Source organism: Lynx canadensis, chromosome C1, assembly GCF_007474595.2.
Source record: "Lynx canadensis isolate LIC74 chromosome C1, mLynCan4.pri.v2, whole genome shotgun sequence".
In the NCBI taxonomy this organism is placed as follows: Eukaryota; Metazoa; Chordata; class Mammalia; order Carnivora; family Felidae; genus Lynx; species Lynx canadensis.
The window spans coordinates 172,861,445-172,885,672 of NC_044310.1; the positions used below are offsets into that span (position 1 = coordinate 172,861,445).

Consider the following 24,228-nt stretch of genomic DNA (forward strand, 5'->3'; position numbering starts at 1 on the left):
CTTTCAAAAATAAATATATATTTTTAAAAAAAGAAAAGATCATAACCTCTAGGAAGATTCATTTAAAAAAAGATATCCCAAAGAAACAAAATTAATAATGAAAGATGAAAAATAACAACCAACACTACAGAAATACAAACAATTTTAACAGAATATTATGAAAACCTAAATGCCAAAAACTTGGACAACTTACAAGAAATGGATAAATTCCTAGAAACATATAGCCTACCAAAACTAAAGCAGGAAGAAATAGAAAATTTGAACAGACCAATCACTAGCAATGAAACTGAATCAGTAATAATAAAATAAAAAAAAAACCTCCCACAAAACAAAAACCCAGGACCAGGTAGCTTCACGGGCAAATTCTACAAACATTTAAGAAGCGTTAATACACATTCTTGTTAAACTATTCCAAAAAATACAAGAGGAAGGTAAACATCCAAATTCATTCCATGAGGCCAGCATCAGCCTGATACTAAAACCAGATAAAGACACCACATGAAAGGAACTACAGGCTAATATCTCTCATGAATAGTGATGTAAAGTCGCCAAGAAAATACAAGCAAAACAAATCCAACAATAATGTAAAAAATCATATACCACAATCAAGTGGAATTTATTCCTAGGACGCAAGGGTGGTTTAATATGCACAAAGCCATCAACATGATACATCACATCAATAAGAGAAAGGATAAGAACCATATGATCACTTCAGTCAATACAGAAAAAGCATTTGACAAAGTACAACACACATTCATGATAAAAACTCTGCATAGTAGGTCTAGATGGAACATATCTCAACATAATAAAGGCCTTATATGAAAAACCCACAGCCAACATCATACTCAATGGTGCAAAACTGGGTGTTTCCCCCTAAGGTCAGGAATAAGACAAACATATCCACTCTTTCACTTTTATTCAACAAATTACTGGAACTCCTAGCCATAGCAAGTAGACAACAAAAAGAGATATAAGGAGTCCAAATTGGTAAGGAAGAAGTAAAACTGTCACTATTTGCAGATGGCATGATCTTATAAATAGAAAACCATCAAAACTCCACCAAGAAAAGACTAGAACTGATAAATGAATTCAGCAAAGTTGCAGGATACAAAATCAATGTGAAGAAATATGTTGCATTCCTATATACTAATAATGAAGCAGCAGAAAATGAAATTAAGAAAACAATCCCATTTACAACTGCACCAAAAACAATAATATGTCTTGGAATAAACTTAACCAAAGAAGTGAAAGACCTATACTCTGAAAACTATAAAACACTGATGAAAGAAATTTAAGGTAATGCAAAGAAGTGGAAAAGAATTCCATACTCATGGGTTGAAAGAACAAATATTGTTAGAATGTCTGGGCTACCCAAAACAATCTACAAATTTAATTCAATCCCTATCAAAACACCACCATCATTTTTCACAGAGCTAAAACAAACCATCCTAAAATTTGTACAGAGCCACAAAAGACTTCAAATTGCCAAAGCAATACTAAAAAGAAAAACAAACTGAAGATATCACAATTCCAGATTTCAAGTTATGTTGCAAAGTGGTAGTAATTAAAACAGTATGTTACTGACATAAAAATGCACACATAGATCAACAGAATAGAGCAGAAAACCCAGAAATAAACCTGCAATTATATGATTAATCTTTGACAAAGTAAAAATGAATATCCAATGGGAAAAAAGACAGTCTGTTCAACAAATAGTGTTGGGAAAATTGGACAGCAACATGCAAAAGAAAGAAACTGAACAACTTTCTGTCACCATACACACAAAAAAAGCCCAAAATGGATTAAAGACCTAAATGTGAGACCTGAAACCATAAAAATCCTTGAAGAGAGGACAGGCAGTAATCTCTCTGACATTGGCGATAGCAACCTTTTTCTAGATATGTCTTCTGAGGCAAGGGAAATAAAAGCAAAAATAAATATTGTGTCTACATCAAAATAAAACATTTTTGCACAGCAAAAGAAACAACCAAAAAAACGAAATGGAAACCTACTGAATGGGAGAAGATATTTGCAAATGCCATGTCAGATAATGGATCAGTATCCAAAATATATAAAGAACTTATAAAACTCAACAGCCAAAAACAAATAAATAAGCAAATTAAAAATGGGCAGAAGACATGAACACTTATTTCTCCAAAGAAGACATACCGAAGGCCAACAGACACATGAAAAGCTCAACATTACTTATCATCAGGGAAATTCAAAAAAAAAACCTCAATGAGATATCACCTTACACCTGCCAGAATGGCTATAATCAAAAACACAAGAAACAAGTGTTGGTGAGGATGTGGATAAAAAGGAACTCTCTTGCACTGTTGGTGGGAATGCAAATTGGTGCAGCCATTGTAGAAAACTGTATGGCGGTTACTCAAAAAATTAAAAATAGAACTACCCTACAATCCAGGAACTGAACTACTGGGTATTTACCCAAAAAATACAGAAACACTAATTCAAAGGAAACATGCACCCCTATGTTTATTGCAGTATTGTTTACAGTAGCCAAACTGTAGAAGCAGCCCAAGTATCCACTGATAGATGAGTGGATAAAGAAAAGGTGGTGTGTGTGTGTGTGTGTGTGTGTGTGTGTATACACGCATATATATGTATATATACACACACACGTGTATATATATATATATATATATATACACATATATATATGTATATATACACACACATATATTATTCAGCCATAAAAAAGAATGGAATCTTGCCATTTGCAATAAAATGAACAGGGGTGCCTGGCTGGCTCAACTGTTAGAGCATACAACTCTTGATCTCAGGTTTGTGAGTTTGAGCCCCATTTGGGTCTAGAGCTTATTAAAAAAAAAAAAAAGACACATACAATAACATTAACGGAACTAGAAAGTACGATGCTGAACAAAATAAGCCAGTCAGAGAAAGACAAATACCATATTATCTCGCTCACCTCTGTAATTTAAGAAGCAAAACCAATAAGCAAATGGGAAAAAAAGAGAGAGAGAGAGAGAGACAAACCAAGAAATACCCTTAACTATAGAGAACAAACCAATGGTTACCAAAAGGGGATAATATGGGATGAGGATTAAAGAGTACATTTATTATGATGAAACAAAATAAAATAAAATTATTTTTCAAAATAAGCAAAAATAAAACAAAAACAAAAACAAAACCAGATCAGACAAATTGAAAAAAGAAAGCATATACATAGGACCAAAAGGATGTATGCTGAGAAAAGATATAAAATCTTAAGGTTCTGCCTCAGATTGTTCTCAAGGTTGAGTCCTGTTAATTAGTAAAGGGCTTCCACACCAATCTCTAAAAACTGGGAGAGGTAGTTGTTTCTTCAAATGCCTAAATTTCAACATAAGTTCACTATACATACAAAGAAACATGGAAAGAGGTCCCATTTAAAGAAACTAAACAAATGTCCAGAAAATGTCCATGAAGAAGCACACAATTGGACATATACAACAGACTTTAAAATAACTATCTTAAATATGTTCAAAAGTTATAGGAAAACACAAAGAACTAAAGAAAATTGGGAAGTATATGAGCAATATGAGAATAAAAACAAACAGAAATATAACTTCTAAAAAAGAACCAAAGAGAAGTTCTGGAGCTGAAAAGTATAACTGAATTTAAATTTCACTAGATGGGTTTAAGAGCAGACTCAGACAGAAGAGAACATGAACACAAGTCATTTGAAATTGTGGAATCTGGGGAGCAAAAAAAGATAGACTAAAGTGAATAGAACTTGAGGAACCTATGGGATACCATCAAACATATCAATATATGTATCACGGGATTTCCAGAAGAAGGAGAGAAAAGGGCAGGGTGATTATTTGAGGAAATGATCTTTAAAACCTCCCCATATTTGCAAAATGTCATGAGTATACAAATACAATAAGCTTAATGAACTCCAAGTAGCATAGATATACAGAGACGAAACCAAGACATATTGAAATCAAAGTGCCAAGAGCCAAAGATAAAAAGGGAATCCTGAAAGCATCAAGAGAGAAATGACTTGTCATTGTCTATAAGAAATCCCCACAGAACACTCGGGGAAATTTTCAGAAGAAAGCTTGCAAGTCAAAAGGCAGTGAATGATATATTTAAAGGCCTGAAAGAAAGAAAAATATCAAATGAAAACTCTATAACTAGCAAAAATACTCTTTATAAATTAAAGAGAAATAAACACATTATAAGATAAAAAAAAGACAAAAACAAGAATTTTATTACCACCAGACACGGTACAGAAGAAATCCTAAAAGAAGTCCTTCAAGTTGAAAGTAAGAGATGCTAAACAGTGACTCAAAGCCATATAAAAATATAAAATTCTCTAGCAAAGGTAAATACATGGACATATATGTAAAAACCAGTATTATCATTTTGCTTAATAACTCCACTCTTTGTTTTCTACAAGATTTAAAAGATAAATACAAAAATAAGTATAAACCTCTGCAGATGGGTACAAAAGATGTAAAGACATTACTGGGGACAACAAAAACATGAAGGAAAGGGGGTTAATCTAAAAGGAGTAGAGTTTTGTATACAATTGAAGTTAAACTGGTGTCAATTTGTCATCATTTTAGGATTCTGTATGTAATCCCTATGCTAACAACAAAGAAGATATCTATAGACTATTCCTGAAATAAAATGCAAAGGGAACCAACTGTGTATCTGCAAAATATCAACTACCACAAAGGAAGGCAGCAGTGAAGGAAATGAGGGATAAAAAAGCTATAAGACATACAGAAAAAAACTAACCAAATGACAAAAGTAGTGCTTCCCTATCAGTAATTTAGTATAAATGGACTAAATGCTTAAAAAAAACACAGATTAATAGAAGGAACTTCAAAAAGAATATCCAACTACAGATAGTCTCTAACTTATGATGGTGCAACTTACGATTTTTTGACTTGCTGATAGTGCAAAAGTAATACCCATTCCGTAAAAACTTGTACTTTGAATTTTGAATTTTGAGCTCTTCTCAGGCTAGCAATACACTGTACAATACTCTCTTGTGATACTGGGAAGAAGCAGTGGGCCACAACTCCCAGTCACCCACACAATCATGAGGGTAAACAACCAATATATGAACAACTATTCCGTACACATATAATCATTCTGTTTTTCACTCTCAGTTAAGTACTCAATAAATTACAAGAAATATTTAACACTCTATTATAAAATATGCATTGTTTTAGACGATTTTGCCCAACTGTATACTAATGTTTTTTCAGCATGTTTAAGGTAGACTAGGCTAATCTATGATGTTCAGTAGTTTAGGTATATTAAATGCATTTTTTATTTATGATATTTTCAACTTATAATGGGTTTTTCAGGACTAACCCCTTCATAAGTCAAAGAAGATCTGTATATATTGTTTATAAGAGACTCACTTTAGAAATAAAGATACACACAGGTGGGAAAAGATACCCCAAGCAAAGACAAACTGAATGAGTGCAAGGTTAGCTATACCAATATCAAACAAAATAGACTTTAAGTGAAAAACAAGAGACAACATTATTATAATGATAAAAGGGTTCATTCAATAAGAAGACATAACTAATATAAACATATACGAAACAAACTTGAGAGTTCCAAAATAGATGAAGCAAACACTGACAAATTTGAAGAGAGAAACAACAGTAATAGAGGACTTTAATAGACTACTTTCAATAGTGGACAGAACATCCAGATGGAATATATGGAGGACTAAAACAACACTATAGATCCGTTGGAACTAACAGACCTATACAGAACACTTCACCCAACAACAGCAGAATGCATATTTTTCTCAAGTGTACATGGAACATTATCCAGCATAGAACATAGGCTGGGTGATCAGGATACCACATATAGATCACAAAACAAGTGTTCATAAATTGTAAAATATTAAAATTATACGCTGTATCCTTTCAATCACAATGGAATGAATTTAGAATTTAATAGCAACAGAACTGGAAAATTTATTTTTGGGACAGAGAGACACAGAGTGTGAGTCGGGGAGGGGCAGAGAGAGAGGGGAAACACAGAATCCAAAGCAGGCTCCAGGCTCTGAGCTGTCAGCACAGAGCCGGATGCGGGGCTGGAACTCACAAACTGTGAGATCATGACCTGAGTGGAAGTTGGATGCTTAACCGATTGAGCCACCCAGGTGCCCAAAACAATACATTCTTAAACAACCAATGGGTCAAAGAAGAAATCACTCAGGAAATTAGAAAATACTTGAGACAAATGAAAATGAAAACAATATACTAAAACTTATGGGATAGAGTGAAAGTAGTTCTAAGAGGGAAATTTATAGGTGTAAATTCATTAATAAAGATCTTATAACAATAACTTACCTTTATATCTTAAATAAAAGAAGAAAAACAAGCTAAAGTCAAAACGAGGATAAGGAAGAAAATAATACAAAGCAGAGATAAGCAAAATACAAAATAGAAAAACAATAGAGAAAATCAGTGAAACCTAGAGTTAGTTCCTCAAAACCACCAACAAAATTGACAAAATTATTGCAAGATGGCCTCTGGAAAAAAATAGAAGACTCAAAAACCTAAAACTATTAATGAAAAAAGGGACATTACCATTTATTTTACAGAAATAAAAAGGATTATAAGTGAGTATTATGAACAATTATACACCAACAAATTGGATAACTGAGAGGAAATTGATAAATTCCCAGGAATACATGACCACTGAAACTGAATCATGAAAAAAAAAAAAAAAATAGAAAATCTGAACAGACTAGTAAGGAGATTGAATCAGTAATCAAAAACCTAACAGAGAAAATCTCAGGACCAGATGGTTTCACTAGTGAATGGTGAATTCTAGCGAACATTTAAGGGGGAATTAACATCAATCCTCCTTAAACTCTTGTCAAAAAATTGGATAGAAGGGACTATTTCCAAACTCATGAGGCTAGCATTACTTCGATACCAAAACCTAGAAAAAGGCACTACAAGAAAACTACAGATTAACATCCCTGCTGAATATTGATGCAAAAATCTTTAGCAAAATCCTGGCAAACAGAATGCAACAGCACATTAAAACATTTTACACCAGGACTCAAGTGAGATTTATCCCAGAAATACAAGGGAGGTTCAACATATAGAAATCAGCCCATTTAATACAACATAGAACAAGATGAAGAACACACATCTCTGATCTAAATTAATGCAGAAAAAAACATTTAACAAAAGTCAATACTTTTTCATGATAACACTCAACAAACTCGGAATAGAAGGAAATTACTTCAAAGTAATGATAGCCATATGTGGAAAACCTAGAACTAATATTTTACTTAGGGTGGAAGCCTGAAGGAGTTTCCTCTACGATTGGAAACAAAATTGCCCAGTCTTACACTTCTATTCAACATACTGGAAGTCCTAGTCAGAGCACTTAAAAAGACATAAAAGGCATCTAAATTGGAAGATAAGACGCACAATGATCTCTGTTCACAGATAACATTATCTTATATGTAGAAAACCCTAAAGAGTCCATACAAAAAGAAAAAAAAAATTTAGAATAAATGAATTCAGGGCCACCTGGGTGGCTCAGTCAGTTAAGTGTCTGACTTTGGCTCAGATCATGATCTCACAGTTCGTGGGTCCGAGGCCCATGTCCAGCTCTGTGCTGAAAGCTCAGAGCTTGGAGCCTGCTTCAGATTCTTTCACACACTTGTTTTCTCTCTCTCTCTCTCTCTCTCTCTCTCTCTCTCTCTCTCTCTCTCTCTCTCTCTCAAAAATAAATATTTAAAATTAAAAAAAAAAACGAGTAAATGAATTCATCAAAGTTGTTGGATACAAAATCAATATAGAAAAATCAATCACATTTATTTTTTTTTCCCCAATGTTTATTCATTTTTGAGAGACAGAGAGAGACAGAGCATGAGCTGGGAAGGGGCAGAGAGAGGGAGACACAGAATCTGAAGCAGGTTCCAGGCTCCAAGCTGTCAACACAGAGCCCAACGTGGGGCTCAAACTTACGAACTGCGAGATCATGACCTGAGCTGAAGTCGGACGCTCAACCGACTGAACCACCCAGGGGCCCCTCAATCACATTTCTATGTACTGACAATGAACAATCCCAAAGGAAAAGTAAAAACTATAAGTGAACATTCCTGAAGGAAAAGGAAGGAGACAAAAATTAATGGAAAGATTATGCTAAGTGAAATAAGTCAGACTGAGAAAGACAACATATTTTTACTCATAAGTAGAATCTAATAAAAATATGAATAAACAAAAAGCAGAATTAGACCTATAAATTCAAGACAGAGAACAAACTGATGCTTGTCAAAAGGGAGGGGGTAAAGATGACTGGAAGCTACAGACTTTGACTTATGGAATGAATAAATCACAGGAATAAAAGGCACAGCATAAGGAATATAATCATTGATATTTTAATAGCATTGGATGGGGGCAGATGGTAACTACAATAGCCGTAAACATAGCATAATGTATAAACTTGTGGGCTGTACACCTGAAACTAATGTAACATTCTGTGTCAGTTATACTCAAATTAAAAAAAATAATTTAATAATTCATGGATTGGAATATTCACTGTGGTTAAGATGTCAATATTACACAGTATTCTACAGATCAGCATTTTATAAGAATTGCATTTGATGGCATTTTTTGTAGATACAGAAAAGATTCATTCCAAAATATTTTTATATAAAAAATTCTTACTAAATTTTATATAGGGACTCCTAATAACCAAAACAATCTTGAAAAGTAAGAACAAAGTTGGACTTACTGATTTAAGAACTTACTGCAAAGACATGGTAATGAAAACAGTATGGTACTGACATAAAAACAGACATAAAAAACAATGAAATAAAATAAAAAGCATACAAACAAATCTTTCATTTATGACCAAATGATTGTTGATAAGCATGCCAAGGCCACTTAATGGGAAAAGAACATTCTTAAAACGGTGTTGAGAAAACTAACCACACACACAAAAATGAAGTTAGACCCTTCCCTTACACCATATGTGAAAATTAACTCAAAATGAATAAAAGACCTAAGTAAAACTATAGACCTCTTATAAGAAAACGGGGGGGGGGGGGGAAGCTTCATGGCATTGGATTTGGCAATAATTTCTTGGATATGACACTAAAAACACAAGAAAGAACAACAACGACAAAAATTAGATATACTGGACTTCACCAAAATTACAATTTTTTGTGCTTCAAAGGACAGAGTGAAAAGTCAACTCATAGAATAGGAGAAAATACTTGCAAATCATATATCTAATTAGGGGTTGCTACCCAGAATATATAGAGAACTCCTGTAATTCAGTAACAATAAAAAAATCAAACAACCTGATTAAAAATTGGGCAAAGGATTTGAATAGATATTTCTTCAAAAAATATACAAATGGGCAATAAGTACATGAAACGACGCTCAACATCACTAATCGTTAGGTAAATGCAAATAAAAATCACAATAAAATGCTATTTCACACTCATTAGGATAACTATTGTCAGGATATATACCCAAAAGAATTGAAAACAGTGACTCAGATAGCGGTACTCTCATATTCATAAGCAGCATTATTAATAATAGCCAAATCATGGAAGCAACCCAAGAGTCACCAATAAATGAATGGTTAGGCAAAATGTGGTATATGCATTCAGTAGAATGTAAGTAAGGCTGAAAAATGAAATTCTGACACATGCTACACACATATGAACCTTGAAGGCATTATGCTAAGTGACATGTCAGTCACATAAGGGCTGATATTACATAATTCCACTTATATGAGATACCTCAGGTAGTCAAATCATAGAGGCAGAAAGTAAAACAGCAGTTCCTGAGAATAGAGAGAGAGGATAATGCACTATTAAATATTTAATGGGTAGAAGAGTGTCAGTTTTGGGGAAGATGAAAATGTTCTGGAGAATAGATGGTGGCAATGGTTGCACAACAATGTGAATGGACTTAAGCACAGAACTGTACGCTTAAAAATGGTTATGGTGGAAAATTTTATGTTATGTGTATTTAACCAAAATTTTAAAAGTGGAAAAAAAGTTAATTTAGAAATCATTTTCATTTGATTTGGAAATTAGGTGATAAATTACTCTAGGTTTACGTCCATATGAAGAATAACTGACAGGTTGTTCTTTTGCTTAACCAGTAATTTCTTCATTCATTAAATGCACAGAAAATGAAATGTTCTTTTTCTTTTGTTTTAGTGAGACTGAAGATTTTTCCTCAGATACAAGTGCCAAAATATTAGAAGGTTTGATTTATTATTTTTCTTAAATTAGAAAGCATTCAAAAGAAGACTGCTTTACTGCTTTGATAAACTTTTTACTAATTACTTATTGTTCGTTTACCGCCTTGTTTACTGCTTTGATGATTTTTTTAGTTACTAAACCTGAGATTGATATTTTTTTTCCTGCAAATTTATCTATTTTGGAGGAAAATAATCCATTACTACATCACTCAGGTGTTAAAATGAGCCAACTAGTTTGCCTTTTCTGAATTACTGTTAAGATTTTATTAATGATTTTGATCAAGAAAATGGTGTGATATTATGAATTCAGTTACCATGTTCCTGTGAAAAATATTCATAGAATAAGGTTGCACCATACAATAGTTTTTACTTCAGTTGGAACCCATTATACTAGCATTTAACGATTTCTTACCCTTCCTTTGTACTTAGTCCTACCATAATGTACAAGAAAGGGGAGGGGCCTTTTAGAGCTAAATGTATTTGCTCACATTAATATCTGACTAGTATGGACTTCACTTGAAAAAAATAAATCTCTATTTTTATTTTACTCTAAGGAGTGATACCTACTCCTTCGAACATTTGTGAGAACTTTTTGGTGAAACCTCAGAGGATCAATGTGGTTCTAAGAGTGATCATAGGTACAAGAGGCAGAGTGTCATGTTTAACACAAAGCGGCCTTAAAATTCAAACCACAGTGGGGTGCCTGGATGGCTCAGTTGTTTAGCATCTGATACTTGGTTTCAGTGTAGCTCATGACCTCACAGTTCGTGAGATCAAGCTGTATCTCAGGCTCTACGCTGATAGCGGGAAACCTGCTTGGGATTCTGATTCCTCTCTATGTCTCTGCCCCTCCTCTGCTTGTGTTCTCTCTCCTTGTCTCAAAATAAATAAACTTAAACAAACAAAAAAACCTCAAACCACAGGTTTACCCTGGCTATTCCAAACACACAACACCTCTCAAGGAGTTACTTTAAAAACCTAGTTTCTTATCTTCGAAGTGAAATTATTTTAATTAAGATGATTCATACAATAGCAATAAATATGCCAGAATTCCATGAACATACCATAATCAGAAGATATCACAATAATCACTAATCACACCTGTATTATGGAATCATAGGCTGCTAGAGAAACCATTCAATACAACCCCATCATGTTTACATGAGGAAACTCAAGCTCAGGGTGAGGAAGCAATTTTGCCAAGGTTACTTTGAGTCAAAGTCAGAGTCAATTCTGGATCCTAAATCTCCTCACCATAAATGTATTGTGGGTGTTTTTTCCCATTTTTTTTTTTGCAATGATCATGCTTAATTCTTATATCCTTCTGCAATATTTTAGCTGCCCAATTCAATCTTTTATTTATTCATTCATTCAAATATTTACTAAGCATCTCCTTTGTGCTCTAGGATCCTATATGTGAACAAAACTGACAAAGTCCTTAATCTCATAGAATTTATACTTGAGTGGGCATCAAAGGGTAAGGACATGAACAAGATGATTCCAGATATTTATAAGTATTTCCCATCTCATCTGGGACAAAAGCAAAAGAAATTACAATGGCTTGTAAAATCTTACATCATCTGGATATCACTCCACCCCCTTTTACTTCTCTAACTTCCTCCTCTGTTTCTCTTTTCAGCTCTCTGCCCCAGCCTCATTGACCTTAAACATTCCAGGCATTCAGGCCTTTGCGCTTTCTGATCCTTGTGTCATGCTCTTCCCCCTACATCTCCCTTGCTCACCCCTCACCTTGAGGTCTTTGCTCAAGTTTCACCTTCTCAGTGAGATCTTCTTTTACCATAGTCTGAAATTGTACCCTTATTCTCACCATGGCACTAACTCTTCCACTTCTTGGCTGATTTTTCTCACTGGCACTTATAACTTTCTGATACACTGTTAGTTGTTGTTTTTTTGTCACTATCTCCTTCTAGAATGTAAGTTCCCACAGTATTGCCAAGAACCTAAAATAGGCTTATAGTAGGAGGACCATTTAGTAAAATAGGAGAGATGATGGGAATAACTAATGAGAGGCACAAGAATTTTGTTTTGGTTATGTTGAGATTGATTTACCCATTAGATGTTCAAGTTGAGGTGTCACATAAGAAACAGGATTTTTAAGATGGAGTTTAACAGAGAGGTCAGAGCCGGAAATTTATATTCTTTGTTTCATATAGGTATACAATAAAATAAGTTAACTCTGAACATCTGAGATCCTCAACTATCAGGAATTTTTCTATGACTTTTCATCAAAACAAACTCCTAGTATATCCTGGGAAGTTGACAGCCATTTAGCCTAGAAACTTAAAACCTATGTTTGGAATGATAGGCCTAGAAGTAAACCCAATACCCTCAGTCATTTAAAAGCAAAAGTCAGCCAATTATGTGCAATATAGAGCCAGGTACTTTTAGAAAGATGATCAAACAACAATAAATTTTTACCAGTATTGTCAGATAAGTGCCATAATCAATCCCTGTCATATTTGAGTTATTTGAAGTTTTACTGCTACTCCCCCCCCCAAACCTACATTTGTCCAAAGGATAACTCAGAGAATGACCACTTGTGTTGGCCCTTGATGATGACATGTTTATAAAATGCAAAATTCTTATATATAAGATATCTCATTGAGCCCTGTTGTCAGACAGGCAGGGAAGAATCTCAATCACATTCTACATAATTAGGAAACAGTCAAATAAGTTAGATTTATTTGCCAGTGTTCTTCACTCTAAGAAGTAACGCTAAAACTCAAACTCAGATTTTCTGCCTCCCTAGTGGTTGGTTTTTGTGAAACTTTTCTAATAATTTCTCTCTCTTTGTTTTTAATGTTTGTTTATTTTTGAGAGAGACAGAGAGACAGAGCACGAGCTGGGGAGGAGCAGAGAGAGGGGAGACACAGACCCAAAGCAGGCTCCAGGCTCTGAGCTGTCAGCACAAAGCCCGACATGGGGCTTGAACTCACAAACTGTGAGATCATGACCTGAGTCAAAGTCAGACTTTTAACCGACTGAGCCACCAAGGAGCCCCAAAACTTTTCTCTTAATTTCTAACTCCCTTAGTTTAAATTTGTTTTACAGGCATACTAACATCCCCTGGAATTTAGGCAACTTTTGATTCTGTAGCAACTTCTCCAGATTTCCTCTTGGTATTGCCTCAAAATTCTCCTGGTTCTCACTCAAAGTATTTCTTAAGACCAGCACCTTCTTCTTTGTTCCAATAATCTGCTTTTAATTAGCTATGTAGAATCAAAGAGTGTTAGAGCTGGAAGGCCCCTAGGAATCATTTATAAGGTAATCTCTTATTTTACATGTAAACAAATAAACCTGCAGAGATTGAGTACTTATGGATAAACATGTGGCTACTAAGTAACAGAGTTGGCCTTTCCTACTAAATCATATTTCATCTTATAATTCCTAAAGGAAAGTCTAGGACATGCCCCAGAACTCTAGAGATCTTACCTATTTCAGTTGTGTTCCCAATGTCTGTACAGTGAAAGTGATAATAATTTCTTCTACCTAACTAAATTCTAGAACTTTCTGGTGAAAAATAATAAGACCAGGTTTGTCTCAATACTATTCATGCCTAAAAAAAGAAAAAAATAATAATATTTTTTCCTTTTCTTTTTCCCCTTCCCAACAGGAAATTCTCAGGAGCAAAAGCCAGAGAATTCAAACAATGTGAAGGTAAATATTTTTCAATAAACTCTAATTAGCATACATGGAGTCCAGTTGAATATAGCCCAGTTTTCAAGGCCACATCAGGGCTTGGGGTGGTACAGTTTGTGGAACATCAGGAAACCTACCCCTGTTCAGTATTTCTTCCTGCTCAGATCTTTCCCTCTGGCTAAGAACTATCCATGGAACTGAAGAAATCCCTTAATCAAAATTTTCACTTTACAGGTAAGTTATTCCTTGCTTACGTGCACAGAGTAACCCACTATTCCTCCCTAGAACCTAAATGGACTTCCACTGTTTAACTGTGTTACTACTGACTCTGGAGAAAACCGTACAGGGAGTCACTTGGCCCTGTCTAAGGCAGGTAGACCCAAGTGAGGAACTTGGTGGAGGCAGGGAGGGAATAGAAGCTTTCAAAAATGGAGGAGAATGGCTTGCAGGAAATGAGCGCTGACTCCATCTATTTTTCTGTATTCCTAAGGACTGATTGTTTAAAGGCAGCTTTCCAAGAGGTTCAGCTACTCTCCACTACGAACTCAGGAAAAATTTTCCTCCTAGCTCTTCTTAAAAGTTTCCAATGAGACTGGGGCGCCTGGGTGGCGCAGTCGGTTAGGCGTCCGACTTCAGCCAGGTCACGATCTCGCGCTCTGTGAGTTTGAGCCCCGCGTCAGGCTCTGGGCTGATGGCTCAGAACCTGGAGCCTGTTTCCGATTCTGTGTCTCCCTCTCTCTCTGCCCCTCCCCCGTTCATGCTCTGTCTCTCTCTGTCCCAAAAATAAATAAATGTTGAAAAAAAAATTCTTTAAAAGTTTCCAATGAGAGCCAAAGCTACAGATCTTCTTTTGCTTTTATCACTTTGTTTCTTGGCTCAATTTAACCCCACTTCTGAATTTCCCCTACACCATGCACATGAATCCATCAATTACCCAGTCCCTTATCATCAGAGTCATCTTCTTCATACTAATGCCAAACCCTGAAGGTGCTGGGAAGTTTCTTATTCAACCTAATCCTCATTTATGAATATAAACATCTATCTGACAACCTCGGGCTTACTTAGGCCATTATTTTCCAAGTAAAATTATATGGAAATAACAGGGAGACAGAATCTGTAGACTGATGACCTCATGACAGACTATTCCTTGTGTCAGGCTAAATTCCTTGCTAATCTGGGCCTTTTTTTGGCTTTTTGCCCTTCCCATAACTTGCAGCTTTTTCCATGGTAAAACTATAGTTGAAGTTGTTATACCCAATCCAATTCAAAGTAAGGTGGACTAAGCACATTCTATCCCATCTCTATCTCTGATTACAACTAAAAACTCTGGACAACAACTGAGGATTCTGGAAAATAAATAATAGCCGGAGTTTGAGGGGACAAATAAAAACTCAAAGAATCACCAATTTCATTATGAGTTTCCTGGTTTTGTACCCCCTTATCTCCTACTTTAGACCTAGAGCAATTCAAATTCTGGAATTGCATAGAAAGAATGGGCAGAATAAATCCCCAGGAGAAATCATTGCTCTCTCACCAGAATTAAGATATTCCTGTGGACTGGGAAGTAGAAGAATCTCACTTATTTCCCACTTTTCCCATCTCTTGGCTCTGCCTCAAGGCAAGTTTCAGACACGAATCTATATGGCAATGGCTGCAGAGGCTTGAGGCACTTAAAACTCTGAGAGAAAAATCCTTCCCTCTGACCAGAAGAATTAGGACAAGGTCTCCAGTAACCTGAAGATTAAAAGGAAATCTGCTTTTTTTCTCTGCTTCTTTTTGCCACTTTACTCTAGACATAAACGCAATCATGGGATGTGTGAGACAGCACACAGAATGGGTAGCCACAGCATTCTAGCCATAGAACCAGAAAGGAGACTATTGAGCGTTAGGGATACGGAAAAAAAAAGTCACAGAATATCATCAGAAAGGATCCCCTACAAATCTGTATGTCTCTCCTGTGTTGTTCATGTATGGAACTGGCCTGAATTTACATAAACAAAGCTTTGAGAACTTGAACAATAGCTTTAATAGTGGTGCACACACAGGGATGCTACGTATATATACTGCCCAGGCTTTGAAAACTGAATTTACATTGGAAACAGCTATAGAAGGGTAGGATGTGTGGTCTAAATCTAAGTGGGTTAATTACCTACTTAAGCAAACAGACAAAAAACTAAACCATCTCCAGAGTACTCTAACAGTTCTTAGAGACTCATAAGTTGTTTAAAATGCTCAAGATAGAATTCAAAATTACTTAACATACAAAGAAATAAGACAATGTCTACAACTTTTAAGGGAGAAGACAAGAGATACCAAGTCTGATGCAACTAAAATTTTGGAATTTTCAGACAAAAACTTAAAGTGGTGGTTATGACGGTGTTCCATGAAGAAATGGCAATCTCTTATGAATAAATCTTATGAAAAGATAGATGTTCCTAAAATAACAAGTATATTTACTCATCTCAGACACTTGGTAGCATCTCCCTGCCAGCGTTTAGATTAGGGATTCTGAAGTCAGTCTCACACATGTGGGCATTTTTTAAGAGATATCAATATCTGTCCCACCCTGAGAGATTTCAATTCAATTGGAGGTGTGGGACCTTGGGATTCATATTAAGAAAAAAAGAATTTCCACAGGATGCCTGGATAGCTCAGTCGGTTAAACGTCCAACTTCAGCTTAGGTTATGATCTCGTGGTTCATGAGTTCGAGATCCATGTCAGACTCTGCTCTGACAAATACAGATTCTGTGTCTCCCTCTCTCTTTGCCCCTCTTCCACGTGTACTCTCTTTCAAAAATAAATAAAACATTTAAAAATTTTTTTAAAAAATTTCCACATGTAACTATTGTGCTGCCAATACTGAGAATTAGTGTTTTAGATAGTCTTGGTTCCATTTTATTCCTCAGGTATATATTTGTTTTGAAATATATTAATAGATAAGCTACCTCAAGTCCTCTTTGAAGAACTATGATAAAACTCCTGTAATACCTGGTGGTTTTTTACATAATCTATATGTAACATATTTTATGTTTCTTCATGAATTTAGGCCTTTTTAAAAAACTTCTCATCATTGATTTCCTTATTTAATAGCTAGTTTTATAAAATATATACAAGGTAGCCCAATTACCTATCCCAGTCTATTTTATGCCTTTCTGAGAAAATTGCTGCTTCTCTGTTCAAAGAGGTGATATGGGCCTACAGAGTAAAGCTAGTATCTGAGCCATGTTCCATGCCCAACTAGGTCCAGATAACCTGCTTACTGCTCCAGACTCCAAAATACCTAAGATTTCCATAACAGGAAACTGGAGTTACATAGTGAACAGCCATTTTACCCCTTAACATTATCTCTCATATCATAAAAAGAATTTATAATTTGTTACTTATTTTAATACCCCCAAAAGAGGGAGGGGGCAGACAGAGCTGGCTTTTTTTGTGACTTAAGATGGCTGAGCATTTGATCATCATTGAATGGTATCCAAGGCCCACATCTATGACAAGGGTCAACCCTAGGTGCCATAATTGGCAAAAATTATGATCCTGTCTCAGTGGATAATTCTTTGAGACTTCAGAGCACAGACATTATTGATGTAAGGTGCTACAATGGTTGTACTACATCTTTTGGGGATTTCTAGGTATCTTAGTGTGTACTATCCAATAAAAGATTAAATAAGTACTTTACTTTGTCTTGGCAGATTATCACCATCTTTGAAGGAAACAAGGATATTGTTGGCAGTGTACGTTCTTCAAAAGAAGTCATTTCAGGTACAAAATATACTATGCTTTAGCATTCATCCTGGAATGAGTGGCTCCTTCCTTGAAGTATTGATGCCTATTATCAATATGAGGTTGAAATAATATTCTTACTATGTGTATGTTTGTGTGTATAACAATTTGCAGTTTATTATGGGGTACTTTTATTTTAACTTCAAATCATAGTTACAAATAATATAACTAACATTTATTAGGAACTAAGTATCCCCTTTTTATCAAAGAGGGAAGGGCGAGTCACCGAAGAAGAAAGTAAGAGTATATTATTCAAGGTCACCCTGCAGCTAATAAGCTGCAGAACTGGGATTCAAACACAGATCTGCCCAACTTCAAAGCCTAAGATTGTTCAATATAACCAGAATTCATACACTTAAATGCCCACAGGAGCCATACAGGTAATGTTATAAACAAGAGCAGTAGGTTGAGCAAGGGTCTGTGGTGCACTGATGATGGCATGTCCCATCTAAAGGAGGGAGCTGCTACTCAGCAATCACTGACACACTGGCTTGTTGCCAGGTCTTCCAATTGAAGTCTTTGCATTCTTCAAAAGAAGTTAGAGGTGAAAATTCCTGACTTTTAAAGTTTAACACATAATTCAAAGTTCTTCTGAAATGTTTTGTGGACCAAACAAAACTTGTCTATATCCCCTACACCATACTATTCTGCCTCTGTGAATCATAAAGCCCTAGTTTAAAAAAGAGAAAATGGAGGGAATAACTATCTGAGGTTACACAGTCAACAAATACAAAGCTTTTAGGGCTCAAAAACAGATCTTCTGACTTTGATCCTCCACTCTTTCTTCCCTCCATAATGTGGTTTCATATTGTTGCCATTGCATCCCAGAATAAGCCCCATATTGGGTAATAACCAAAGATAGTCTATAGTTTTGCTACAGAAAGAACTACTAACAAGATAAACGCAGGGTTCGTGACTTTCTCATGTAGGTTATTAAGCTAAGATACCAGGCACTCTCCGGTCTTGAACAATATACAGTCATCTAATAAAGCATGCGGATTTGAGGCAGTGTCCCAAGTGTGTTTCCTGGAGCTGCTCTGCATTAGAACCACCCAGGGTACTTTTTTCACAATGTAGATTCCTGGACCCTCTCTAGCCTAAGTTAGCATCTCTGAGTAATGGTGCCCAGAGATCTGAATTTTTAACAGGACCACAAGTTTCAAGAACAGAAATTATTTTGTACCTCCAATGACAATTTCAGAAGTCTTGCAACAAATGCCTCAATCATGTCAGTAAAATTTTATCTTACTTTTTCAGAAAGTACATCTTTCTCTTTCATCTATGCTTTTGTGTCTTATATGCTGCAAATTTTGTGGGTTTTTTTCCTTTTAAATTCTTAGGTCATTTTAAAAAATAATAGTAGAGTAAAAACCCTGAATATACTTTTTTGTTCTTTATTTTTAGTTAAATTTACCGTTGGCTATCTTTAACTATAGAAGATTATCTTGCTAGAAAAGACAAATCTAGGTAACTACAAGATGTATAGTCATGAACTTTGGCACATGATGGAATTAAGAAAATGGGGGTGCCTAGGTGGCTCAGTCGGTTAAGGATCTGACTTTGGCTCAGGTCGTGATCTCATGGTTCCTGAGGTCAAGACCTGCACTGGCCCCTGTGCTGACAGCTCAGAACCTGGAGCCTGCTTTGGATTCTGTGTCTCCTGCTGTCTCTGTCCCTTCCTCACTCACACTCTGTCTTTCTGTCTCTTAAAAATTAATAAACATTAAACATTATTTTTTTAATTTAAAAAAAGAAAATTTGGTCATGTGTGTTTTCATGTCTTATCAAAAAGTTTCAAAAAAGTACATAAATGTTCATTTCTATCTTTACATATTTATAAGTAAAATTATAATTTTGTGATAATTAAAATATGAAGTATGTAGAAAATGTGAAAAATGAATGTAGAAAAATGTAGAAAAATGAATCTAAGTGAAAATTCTTTTATTATCTATACAGTCTTATCTCACATGATAAAAAAAAAATCACTTGAAGTTAACCAATTGAAAATTCACCCAAAGTAGGTGAGAAATTATGACAATTTTAATGCACTTGTGCTTTCACTTGAGTACTCTGAAATAGATACCCTTGTTGTGTAAAGTTGAAAGTTACTTTAAGTTTAGCTCATCAGGCTTTTTCCAATAGTGTTCTGATAGAAAAAGAAAGACATTCTTTGTACACCTAACTGGAGAAGTATCAAAGTGCAGTAGGTCCATGAGAGTCAAAAAGCTGGCCCCTATTCCCAGAGCATCCATTTTCTACTCATATGACCTTAGGCAAGGTATTTGACCTTGCCAAGATTCAGTGTCCAAAAATGGAGTTATCACTCTTCCTATTTCCCTTACAAGAGTGTTAGAAGGATCAAATTAGAAGAGCCTTTGTGAGGGGCACCTGGATGGCTCAGCTGGTTAAGCATCTGACTCTTGACTTCAGCTCAGGTCATGATCTCATGGTTTGTGGGTTCAAGCACCATGTCAAGCTCTGCACGATAAGTGCAGAGCCTGCTTCGGATTCTCTCTGCCTCCCTCTGGCTCTGCCACTCCCCTGCTCTCTCTGTCTCTCAAAATAAATAAATAAACTTAAAAAAAAGAACCTTTGCAAATGTTTTTAAATCCCATAAAGTATTTTATAAACATCACTTTCTTAATTCTAAATCATCAATTCTATAGTATAACTGTCTCAATTAGAATGCCTAATAAATACTGTCTCAATTAGAATGCCTAATAAATATTCATATTACTTTTTTGCTTTTTCCACAGAAACTCCCAAGCCTAGTATTTCCAAACAAGGATCTAAAATGTTGGCAAAGGTATCTTCAGCTCTCTCAAAGGTGTTTTCTCGAAGTAACACCAATATTTCCAAATCTTCCTCACCACCTGACCAAGATGAGCCCTGAAGCTTTTATACCTGATAGAACTATGCTTACTTCCCTTAGAAAATAAAGTGATTTTTAAAGCATAACATATTGTCCTAGAAGATGATTTTTATAATACTGAGCAGAATTTTAAGATCAAAGAAAGTACAATAGAAATTTGGATAAGAGAAAGGTTTGATGAATGCTTTTGATAAACATTTGGCATGAAAAGAGGCACAGTGTTAGTATTACCTGTGTGCCATAAATATGAAGCGACCAACAGTGTACCTGGAAATGACCTTGGAGGTTTCCTGTTAAATTTTTAGAGGGTATTTTCACCAAAATAGTTAGCAAATTGAGATAACACTCAAGTGAATTCTGTAACACAGATATGAAACTGAATGGTTCACTATTAAAGGTGTATTTGTATGTTCAAATAAAAATATACCAGATATAAGAAATCAGCTTTTCCCACCTTCAGATAAAGTATCATCAGTTTATAAAATACCTCCCAAGCAAAAATATCTAACTATGAATAAAGCACCATGTAGAAGTAATTAGTTACCAGTAATTTAATTACTAGTAAAATACATAGTATTTTATCTATGTATGCATAAAATAACTTTTACAACTTTAAAAAAACTTTTCAGAAAAGACAAAGGGATTTTGTGGGTCAAATACTATCAATAGGTAAATTGTTGGTCAGCAAAGCATTAAATCCTTTATATTAATATTTTCTCGTGAATATAAATAAAGGCTCTATTTGTAGGAACATAAAAATGACAATTTAACAAGAGGAATAGCTAGTAGAGTGATAAAATAAATTTTTCAAAATCATTTAACTTGCTACTTTGTAGCATATTTGCCACTAGATTCTAAGGATCTTGTTTAAAAGATCCAAAACAGCAAAGAGTGTCAGTGATCATCACTATCTAACCTAATGCCGATTCATGAATTTTTAAATTTTTTTTTTCAACGTTTATTTATTTTTGGGACAGAGAGAGACAGAGCATGAACGGGGGAGGGGCAGAGAGAGAGGAAGACACAGAATCGGAAACAGGCTCCAGGCTCTGAGCCATCAGCCCAGAGCCTGACGCGGGGCTCGAACTCACAGACCGCGAGATCGCGACCTGGCTGAAGTCGGACGCTCAACCGACTGCGCCACCCAGGCGCCCCCGATTCATGAATTTTTAGAAAATGTGACATCTTCTCTTTTATCTAAAATTTTCTTGACAGTAGCCAGCACTAAAGTAGAAACATCTGAGAAAATTTTATTTTATAAAACTGAATTTCCTTTAATAAAGTTAGGTTATGACATTGAGCTCTGGAGAAAAAGATGTGATTATATAGTAGAATTTTCACATTCTAATGACAATGTAGTTACTCAATTGGTAATTTAATCTATTTATACTAATCTCATGAATTATTTGATCTCAAAGATACACAAAATAATGTAACTTACAGATGCAGTCATTTTCAAAAATGATAGTTAATAAGAAATGACTGGCAGTCCAGTTCAAAATTGTTCTCAGAAGAATTCTACCAATGGGCTTATATTGACAAGTATTAAGTTGAAAGTATTCTTACAGATGTCACCAAAACCACTAGTGTTCAATGTCACATGCTTTTAATAAAAACTGCCTTTTAACATATTGTTTACAAAGCTTTTATCCATCATTTCAAAAGTTGATAAGGAAATAAGCAAATCTTTCATAGGTGAAATTCACTCTGATTTCAAGACACTCTGATTCACATAGTCCTGTAGTTAAATATTAACTATGTAAGGATAATGTACTCAGGGACACCTAAGTGGGTCAGTGGGTTGAGCAACCAACTCTTGATTTGGGCTCACATCATGAACTCACAGTCCTGAGATCCAACCCCACCTGTGGCTCCATGCTAGGTATAGAGTCTGCTTAAGATTCTGTCTCCCTCTTCCTCTGCCCTCCCCACCTCTTCACATGCTTTCTGCCTATCTCTCAAAAACAAAACAAAACAAAACAAAAAAAAGACAAAAAAAGAACAATAACACAGAATAGTGTACTCATATGAAGTTTTTTTTAATGGTAAAGGAGACTTTCAGTTTTCTCTACCTCAAGTAGAAGAAGAAGCATCAAGTTCAGGATTTGTTGTTAAAGCTGTCAGAATTATGGAAAAAGTGGTTAAAATTATGGTTAAATTTAAGTCCCAAGTAAAACCTTCAACCTGAAAAGGTTCTGTGTCAAAAGTCATGTGTTAAATGAAACTTTGGGCATATTTGGCTAACGTAGTGAAAAAGATGCTAAAAGGATCAAAGATTAATTAAAAAAAAAAAAAGCCTATTACCTGATAGGGGCACATGGGTGGTTCAGTCAGTTAAGTGTCCAGCTTCAGCTCAGGTCATGAGTTTGAGCCCCTAGTCAGGCTCTGTGCTGACAGCTCAGAGCCTGGAGTCTGCTTCACACTCTGTGTCTCCCTCTCTCTCTCTGTTCCTCACTCACTCATGCTCTCTCTCTCTCTCTCTCTCTCTCTCTCTCTCTCTCTCTCTCTCTCTCAAAAATAAACAAACAAGAAAATTTTTTAAAAGCATATTACCTGATAAATTTTTGGTAGCTGAAATTTCTAGAAGCACCTATCTTTGAGCTGTTGATCCTAAAGAAGGCCTTTTAAATCCATAAGGCATTGGAATGATTTATTAGGTTGTTGATTCTGTTTATGTTGTACAAAAACAGAATTTGGCAAACTTTTTATGTAAAGGGCTAGATACTAAACACCATAGGTTTGCAGAGCATATGATCTTTATCAAAGCTATTCCATTGTGCCTTTGTAGCACAAAAGCAGCCTTAGAAAATGTATAAACAAATAATGTAGCTTTCTGGGATCCAATGAAAATTTACTTATGAAGAATGAAATTTGAACTTTAATTTTCACATCACAAAATACCATTCTTCTGATTTTTTTCAGTGAGGGGATAAGCTAAATAGGTAATGTGTATTAAGGAGGGCACTTGTGTTGAACACTGGGTGTTAAAAGTAAGTGATGAATCACTAAATTCTACTCCTGAAACCAATCCTACACAATATGTTAACTTGAATTTAACTAAAATCTTGGAGGAAAAAAAATTGTAAAACCATTCTTAGCATTTAAGCTGGTCAAAAAAAGATGGCAGTCTAGATTTATGGCATTGGTGGTAGTTTGCTTACTCATTTCCATTAAAAATTTGGGATCCATAAATTAGTTGAGTATGATAAGAAGGATGCAGAATATTTCTAAAAGCAATGGACTTTACTAGTGAAGTACTTTATAAACAATCAGTGATTACAAAATATCAGTACATAAATTTCAAACATTTATCTCTTTAGTGATTTGGTTATTTGAATATATTGCCAAGAAGGCACATGAGCATTCAAAATCGACCTTGGGTTAAAAAAGTTTAATTTGTAGCTGAATTTCTAGTAAAAATTATTTCTTACCTTGGGAATAGCCAATCAAAATGGATCCAGACATAATTTCAGAATAGTTGGTAGTCATATTTGTAAAACATTCATCATCAATCTCCATTGCAACAGAAGGGGGTAAGCAGCTCCAAGTTCTCAGCCCCCACAGAAAGACTGACAAAAGGTAAATTGAAAATGGTAACAAAGATCTGTGGTGTTTTCACTTGCCCTTGCTCCAACACCCCCGCATCCCCCCAGCACATGAG

At 35.2% G+C, this 24,228-nt stretch overlaps 1 protein-coding gene across 1 annotated transcript in view; it reads left to right on the forward strand.

The window, feature by feature from the left end:
* Positions 1–20,588, forward strand: part of FSIP2 (fibrous sheath interacting protein 2) — a 97,396-nt gene extending 76,808 nt beyond the window's left edge. The window contains exons 21-24 of the mRNA XM_030323753.1: positions 10,208–10,254; positions 13,886–13,929; positions 17,605–17,674; positions 20,452–20,588. Coding sequence (XP_030179613.1) covers positions 10,208–10,254; positions 13,886–13,929; positions 17,605–17,674; positions 20,452–20,588 — 298 coding nt within the window. The remainder of the gene's footprint in view (positions 1–10,207; positions 10,255–13,885; positions 13,930–17,604; positions 17,675–20,451) is intronic.
* The last annotated feature ends 3,640 nt before the right edge of the window (positions 20,589–24,228 follow it).